General features: G+C 38.8%; 1 protein-coding gene across 1 annotated transcript; it reads left to right on the forward strand.

The window, feature by feature from the left end:
• The first annotated feature begins 34 nt into the window (after positions 1 to 34).
• On the forward strand, positions 35 to 6,844 carry LOC106567783 (protein YIPF6). The gene is made up of 7 exons (XM_014137513.2): positions 35 to 167; positions 708 to 836; positions 4,120 to 4,198; positions 4,524 to 4,566; positions 4,685 to 4,810; positions 5,002 to 5,159; positions 5,424 to 6,844. Exons 1-7 carry the CDS (start codon positions 135 to 137, stop codon positions 5,543 to 5,545), a joined length of 690 nt encoding a protein of 229 aa, XP_013992988.1. The 5' UTR covers positions 35 to 134; the 3' UTR covers positions 5,546 to 6,844.
• The last annotated feature ends 2,003 nt before the right edge of the window (positions 6,845 to 8,847 follow it).

The raw sequence follows: 8,847 nt of genomic DNA on the forward strand, positions 1-8,847 counted from the left end.
AAACTTCCCAACTGGTATTTACGATTTCACAACGGTAAATACCACCTTCCCACTTGGTTGGAACGCAGCATTAGCCACTTGACATCCTGGTCAAAACATTTGGATGACGTTTCATATCCGTGTGGACAGAGAAAATGGCGGAAGTGGAGAAGACAAGTAAACTTATGGTAAGAAGAAAGCACATAACGTAACTATTCGTATTCATATATAAAACATTTACATAGTATAGATTAATGTTTTTGTAGGCGTGGTGTTAATATTAAATACAGATGAGGGAATGTCAACATTAGTGTTGAAGTTGGCTAGCACTACACATCCAACACTCCATGGATAGGAAAACGCTTGCAGTATCATTGTTGTATGTTCAGTAAAGTCACCGTCCATGCAAAAGTTCTCAATGGCTTCCAAAACCTGGAGAGAGAATTGATTAGTTCTTTAACTAGCCATGTAAACAATGGCTCGTTGCGGGACGAAGCAAGAGGGAGAACAGTAGCTATCTAACGTTACTGTATTATCTGTCTGTTTAGCCAAGCTAGCTCTCCACCATGCATGTGCCAACAGCAGCACCCAAACCACATTTTGTAATAAGACCGCATTGAATTATCATGAAGAAACTAACTTTATAGCTAAGCTGAAATAGAATAATCGGTTGTCATTATTGAGAGCCAAATGTCTCATTTATTTGTACCTGTGTATCTTATTTCCAGTTTGCAGGTCTGTCAGATGTGTCCATTTCAGGGGACATTCCTGTTGAGGGGGAGATCAATGTCCCTGTTGGAACACCGAGTCAGGACAAAGAATACTCCACACTGGATGAACCTGTCAAAGACACAATAGTAAGATTTCCCTCTTTGTGTACATACTTGAATCTTTAAAGGCCAAGTGCAGTCAAAAATGTTTCCCCCCTGGGTTTTATATCAAATTGTACAACAGCTGATGAAACTAACACTGTAAAAGTGTGAAAGATTTATATCAGTGTTATTGCCTGATAGTTGCTGGTTGAAAATACAATCTACTCAGGACCTTCTAATCAGCAGGTTTGCATGGATGGGAGTTTCGGCTTTCCATGGTAACATCACCATGCGGAAAATTGGTTAATTAAGTAATAAAACATGAGAACCAGAGGATTATCGTGTAATAAATAAATAAAGTAATAAATAAATAATATAAATGATAAAGTAATCCTTCTAACCCCCCCCCCCCCCCCCTTAAAAGATTTAGATGCACTATTGTAAAGTGGTTGTTCCACTGGATATCATAAGGTGAATGCACCATTTTGTAAGTCGCTCTGGATAAGAGCGTCTGCTAAATGACTTAAATGTAATGTAAATGTAAATGTAAATAAATCCCTTTTAGGGCCTTATTGCTTTTATAAAACGGTTGCCAAAAGATTAACGTCATGTTTTCATTAAAAAAGGTTATTTAAATAACCTTTTCGGCCGCCTTTCCTTCCAGTTCTCTGCTGCCAATGACTGGAATGAACTGCAAAAATCACTGAAGCTGGAGACTCATATCTCCCTCACTAGCTTTAAGCACCAGCTGTCAGAGCAGCTCACAGATCACTGCACCTGTAAATAGCCCATCCAACAACCACATCCCCATACTGTTATTTTTTTCTTTTTTTTCTCCTTTGCACCCCAATATCTCTACTTGCACACATCTTCTGCACATCTATCACTCCAGTGTTTAATTGCTATATTGTAATTATTTCGCCACTATGGCCTATTTATTGCCTTACCTCCCTTATCCTACCTCATTTGCACACATTGTATATAGACGTTTTCTATTGTATTATTGACTTTTGTTTATTCCATGTGTAACTCTGTGTTGTTGTGTCGCACTGTTATGCTTTATCTTGGCCAGGTCGCAGTTGTAAATGAGAACTTGTTCTCAACTAGCCTACCTGGTTAAATAAAGGTGAAATAAAATAAATGAGTACATTTGATTAGTTTGAGTTTATCCTTCCACCAGACGATATAGTCGGGAGCAAAAGCCAGTTGTTAGTTCTGAAGTTGCTAACCAAACAGGCTGGTCATGAATTATTTTGGGATGTTTTGACCCAGTCGTTCATCCAATTCATCCCACGATGCTATGCTAAACAAATCATTGGCATGTAGCTAGCTGGCTAGCATAGATTCAATGATGATGAGAGACAAGAACTTCAATAAATGTTTTAATAAATATTGTATAAATAGGCAACAAGAACTTCATCAAATAATGATTTGTTAAATAATATATGAATAAGCAAAAACCAGCAGATTGTCAAGTCAATAATATAACATTAACGTTAGTTATGAAGGCTAGCTAGGCAAATTACGTTACTCCTCCTTTGTGTGTAGTTGGCTAGCTAGCTAGCAATCACATCAAGCAACTGAAATAACAGCAAGCTATGTGCATTTTCTTTGGATATATCCATTATAATGATTCTGATAAATTAATTATCTTGTCTCAGAGAAGCTGCCAGTCTCGTCACAGTCATGCATGGCGCGGTGGAGATGGCAAAAATAAACTGCAACATGTTGCACAGGTCAGATGGGCACACAGCGAGGCTTACATTAACCTCCGCTGTACCAAACCAAATGCTAGGCAAGAAGCATGCGGAAATAATGTCTTGACTCTTTTTTCCCCCCCAGGGGAGATGAAGTTTATGAATGCCTGGTTGGGTTGCGGAACAGTGGATGCCCATTGTTACTTGAATTTTAATTAAGGTATCTTTCGGGAATTATTGTGAATAACTCCCTGCTATCAACCAATCAGCATCCAGGATTCGAACAACCTGTTTTATAATTAAGTGATAATGCCCAACAAGCTGGTGTTTGGCAAACTGTGCTAATATATCCTCCAAACACCAGCTAAAAGGGCATTATCACTTTTATACAACGGGTTACCAACGTATTCAAATAATGATTGACATATTTTAATTTTAAAAACTATTCATACTATTTCATTCTTCCTCAAGATATAGTCTCAACACAAATCTAGGGTTGCTACCCAAGCCGGCTGGTCGTTCGTTCTATCAGTTCGGTTGCCAGAGACGCGACCCAGTCGTTTAGTCTTTTTGTTCTGTATCTATGGACGTGACCCAGTCATTCTTTCTAAATGTTCCATTGTCATACTGGCTGGCAACATTCTTATCCCATGCTTGCTAGCTAGCCAACGACGGCAAACATAGTCACTTCAAAAAGTGTATCAAGAATAACAGAAAAATAGCTGCATTTGCATTTGTTTAAGCTGTTTTCTAGTAACATTTATTTGGATACATCCATAACAATGAGCTAATGAGGTGTGATTTCGCCTGACATAGAAATTGTGCTCTCTCATCAGGACACTGTTGTTTAGAGGAGCTAGCCAACAACACAGCTAACACAATCACTTCAAACTGAAGCTGGAAAGACTGTAAACTAGCTGCACTTTGTTTCTTTTTACCTTTTTTCAATTGACATTTCTTTGTATATATCCATAAAATGATGCCAGATGATTCATGATTTCTACTCCCGACACGTTCATTACTATGGGACAGCAGGAGATGGAATTTGAATATTGAAACAATGTTGAAACGTCAGAGAGACAGACTGCAAGGTTTATACAAATCTCCGCTGTTGAAAACAAGATGTTAGTCTAAAAGACGTGAGATAATGTCTAGATGTTTTTTATAGTGGAGATCAGGTTTATTAAGTGCCTGGCTGGGCTGATGAGACAGTGGATTGCGCTGTCAGATGGAACAGAGTAAATCAGCATTTTAACATCAGATTTAGCTGGTGGTAACTTGTGGAATAGACACCAGCTGGAATGCACTTTTAACCAATCAGCATGCAGGATTAGACACATCTGTTGCATAATAGACCAATAACAGAGTTCCAAACCTCTCTGCCAATAACGGCTAGTTTTCCGTTTTTTCCTCCCACTCAGACCACTCTTATTCTTGCTTGAGAAATAGTTTTTTGCTAAAAAGCTATTTTTGCCTATTTGAAATCTATTACAGTAAGGTACTTTTTACCCAGAAATTATTTGATAGTGAAATAAAAATGTATGCATTTAATGACACCTTTAATTTGTCCCTTCCCTGATACATGGCATTTTAAAATCTCTACTAAAATCTCCCTCATGTCTCATTTACAGTTGCGAGATCTGAAAGCAGTGGGGGAAAAGTTTGTTCATGTGATGTATCCCAAGAAGAGTTCAGCGCTACTGAGAGACTGTGAGTACTGTGTACTTTGAAAGATTAATTCATCTTTTAAACTATTCCAACACAATGAACAAGTGGTGTTATATGATGTGACATAGCAGTATCTAACTTGCTAATATATTTAACCAATGTGTACAAGAATAACAGTATAATGATATGAAAAACATTATATTTAATGACATTTGTAGTATTACCTAGGAAAATGTGGCAAACAAAATGTGCCAGGTGTTTTAATATTATTTTAGCTCTCTCCAATACTACCTAGGGAAATGTGACAATGCTAAATGTGTTTGATGTTTTAGTAGGAATATTGTGTTTACTTCGTCTTCTTTTCCAGGGGACTTGTGGGGACCATTATTGCTCTGCGTGACACTGGCTCTGTGAGTATTCACGTTTCAATGTAGTAGCAGAATATGACTGCTAACACTCTTTGAGAATGAAGGATGACTAGAGAAGGATGAGCTATGGATTGATAATGTTTCCTTCCTGTTTTTTTAGGATGCTGCAGGGGGGTTCAGTTGACAGTAAGGATGACGGAGGGCCCCAGTTTGCAGAGGTGTTTGTGATCATCTGGTTTGGATCTGTCATCATCACACTGAACTCGAAGCTGTTGGGAGGCACCATGTACGTGTCTGTCATTTCCAACTGCCCAACTTTATAGCTGGCTTCCAATCATTATAGTGAAATTATTCCAGTATTAAAAATAATGACATGAGAGCATTTAAACATGCAAAAACTGTAATATGATTAGTTCCTTAATTTAATTTATTAATTGAAACCTTGTTTAAAAATGCCTGTTTTCCCTCCCTCCCTAGATCTTTTTTCCAGAGCCTGTGTGTGCTAGGCTACTGCATCATGCCTCTGACCGTGGCAATGGTTGTCTGTAGGCTAGTGCTGCTGGGTGGGTCTTGGGGGTTCAGCTTTATCGTCCGACTAATTGTGGTCACAGCATCATTCAGTTGGTCCACGTTTGGTAAGGAAGGTCCTTTTCATAAGGAGACAATTATATTTGTTTAAATTTAGTTGGCTATATTTATTGGTGCAAACACACCTCTACAAACACATTGACTATTTGCAGTCATAGTGACTTCCAGTAGGTGGAGCTGTTGCATAAAGATTCACCTTCTAATGTTCCTCATAACATTAGTACTACATTTGAATATATTATTACTGTCTAATCTTATCATAAAACAAGTCACTGATAACTCATGAATGTATGTATATGATTTCCCCCCAGCCTCTACAGCTTTCTTAGCAGATTGCCAGCCTCCCAATCGCAAAGCTTTGGTGGTGTATCCCGTCTTCCTTTTTTATTTCGTCATTGGATGGATGATTTTCACATTCTCACCGTCTGCGTAACAGTGGACTTATCTCTCAACTGAACTTATCCCAATCCTTTTGGAATAAAAGGATACAAATCAACACCTTGCCATTTGTGAAAGCTGAGTGGAGTGTTGGGAGTACTTTTGATGGAAAACTTATATTTCTTTGGAGCAACAAGGAAAATGGTGAGATATTAACCATAGTGCACAATGCTTTGCCTCTTTCTCTTTTTGTGGCTCTATTATTGCTAAGCTTAGCTAAGAACTACAGTGGAGTACAGTGGACAAAAGAGTCAAAGTGAGTCCCTATAAGGATGTCAGAAAAGCCTATCTGCTTGATTAAACAAGCTCTCTGTGTCTCACATGAAGAGATTACTTATCTCAATTGTTTCCTGCCTTGTAAATTATCTTACAATGCCAACTAAGGTTCCTACACTAAGCACATTCCCCACTGTAATGCTAATAATTCATCATAACATGTAGACTAGCAGGAATAAAGGGGACCATGCGATCTACATTGTATGTGTCATGGTCTATTGCCATTTACTTATGAATATGTGATGCCAGTATGTATACAGTACACTGCCTCACTACATCCTACTGCATATGCCCTATCACTCAAACACTGCTTGGAAACAGGTTTCTGTTTTATTTAGGAATACATAAAACATTTTCAAGTAGTATTATCTTATTCAGAAGGTAGGACTTGATTATCCACGGATAGTAAGTGGCAGTGTTGCTCGATTTTGATATGCGCAACCTAAAAAGTATGTAGGTGGCTGTAGTTTACATTTTCACATTTTTACTTTCACAAAGTTATGTTAAAATATATCTATACATTTCTGGTTCTCTCTCAATATTTGAATGTCATTCTATTTAAACAGAAATGCTGTGGGGAAAAAAACAATGGCACCCTCCAAAACTTGACTCATTTCTATTTGTTTCTATAATTGTGTTTTTATTTCAATGTTGTAATACGGTACAAAATCAGGGATTCCTGTCTTAAAGACATTGATGGAATCAGAAGCTAAATGGGGAATGATGGTGGAATAAGAGTCCTTGGTATACAAATTTCTTCAGTCACTAGCGATATAGCTCCAATATTATGCAAGAACTCTGGACTACACCAGCAGCAGTTAAACTGAAAAGTATATTTTGATTAGTTTGATAGCCTGTCAGAAGCCTCTGATTGTTATGGGTTAGTTTGCCAACATATGTGTAGCTCCTGACTGTTGACTCAAGGCGTGTGTGAAGAGAAATCATTTATTGGGAGTATAACCTGCCCTGAAACCTCTTAAGTTTGTACTCTGTTTAAATAAAGCCCCTCTAGAGATTTTTTTCTTCTGAAAATCATAGCACTTTCAAAACCCCAAGCAATGCAAATGTGTCTGTTTCCATGATGTTTGTACTTTTGTATAACACTGTAAACCTATAATAACTAACGGGAAGTAAATGCATCCATTTCCTTTCAAATGAATAGTTTTTGTGAAGCTACTTAGGCTACATGGTGCTGAATTACGGTGAGTAGTCCCTCCTCACAGCTGCCCATGTCCCTTAATGTTGATGATATGGTTCTTACTGACAAGAAGCACATGGCTGAGCTCTAATCACTTCCGTAAGTCAGGATTCCTATTTGACTCAGCCGTGCCTCCTTGCTCATCTAACATTTCCTCATCACACACCCCTTCTAATGTGACTAGCCCGATGCTCTTCCCTCTTTTTCCCCTGCCCCGCTACAGAGTTTTTCCCTGCAGGCAGTCACTGAGTCCGAGGTGCTAAAGGAGCTCCTTAAACTAGACCACGTCTGGGCAATTATTTTTCATGGATGGCCATATTAGAATATATTTTTGCCATCGCGGGCCAGAATCATATTACAGGATTATCCATCATGTGTATAACTGTGTTGACAGATATATCTACTGTAAATCACGTCCAGATATGCTACTTATTTAACATGCACAGAAATAAACCAATCCATGTTCCCTTTTTGGTAGGTATTTTCATTATTAAACATTCAATAAACTACCCGGAGGGAAAACTACGCTGTGCATTCAGCACCACGGACAGAACTTGTTAATGGGTATGCACAAAAACACAAGAAAGAGAGAGCTCAACATTACATTGAAACTACTCAGTCAGTGTGAGGAGTGATGGGTATTGACTAGAGCAGTGAAGTCAGTTTCTAACGTTGCTATGCGCAGGATTGCTGAGAGGTGAGAGTAAGATATGATCTGTGCTTTGACTTGTTATATTTCATCACTGAAAATGTCTGTTCACATACATAGGTTGACCCAAACATCTGAGCAGGACTCCTAATCTTTGGAAAGTTTTGTTCATCGAGAGATGCATAGAACCACATAAGTGACATTGTTTTGAATTGTTCTCCAATCACTTCGTAAGACTGAAGATCGCTAAGCTCAAGTTGCAGGTCAGTGGTAGCGTTATCCACATTGAAGGTGAAAGGAGAAGAAACCAACACCATGTCATTTTCCAACACTTTGAAATCCTCAAAATGATGAGAAAACACCGTTCAATGTTCGCAGCAGCAATGTATACTTTTCACGCTGGTGATCTGATAGGGAACAGACTAGTAGTGACGGAAGGTGGGTGAGATTGTTGGCTTCTACTTGGCGGGTCAAGAGTAGTACATTTCCCTTGAAGGCTTTGACAAGGCTGTAAATCTGATGTGCAAAAAGGCCCTTCCCTTGTAGTTCGGAATTCAGTTCATTCATGAGTGCCAGGATGTCCACGGTGAAGGCAAAATCAGCCAACAATTTATCTTGCAGTTGAGGGAGATCCACATATTTTCCTTTCATTTGCAGAAACTCAACAATCTCCAACTTCAGGTCCCACACCCTTTTAAGCACTTTCCCCAAACTCATCCATCTCACGTTTGTGTGGTAGGGGAGATCTGCATGACCCGACTGTCTCTTCCAGCAGGGAGACAAACTGCCTGTGGTTTAAAGATTTTGCTCTTATTAAGTTTACCACTTTAGTGACTGTATCCACAACATGGCTCATTTTCAGAACACATTTACAGAACACCTGATGAATAATGTAATGCAGGAAAATCATTTTCTGATCTGGGTTGAGTTCAGCTACTTGATCTTCTATCCTTTTCAAAAGGCCAACATTTTGTCCTGTCAAGTTTGGGCACCCATCAGTGGTCAGACTGGATAACTTTTCAAAAGTCAGTCCCAGCTTTAACACACTTATTAACCACCTCCAATAAACCTTTCCCTCTGTTTGTGCTCTTCATTGACTGCACTGAAGCAAGCTCCTCTGCAATTTAAAAGTCTGGGGTTATGCCTCGTAAGAATATCAACAACTGCGCCATGT

Source organism: Salmo salar, chromosome ssa13, assembly GCF_905237065.1.
Source record: "Salmo salar chromosome ssa13, Ssal_v3.1, whole genome shotgun sequence".
NCBI classification, from domain to species: domain Eukaryota; kingdom Metazoa; phylum Chordata; class Actinopteri; order Salmoniformes; family Salmonidae; genus Salmo; species Salmo salar.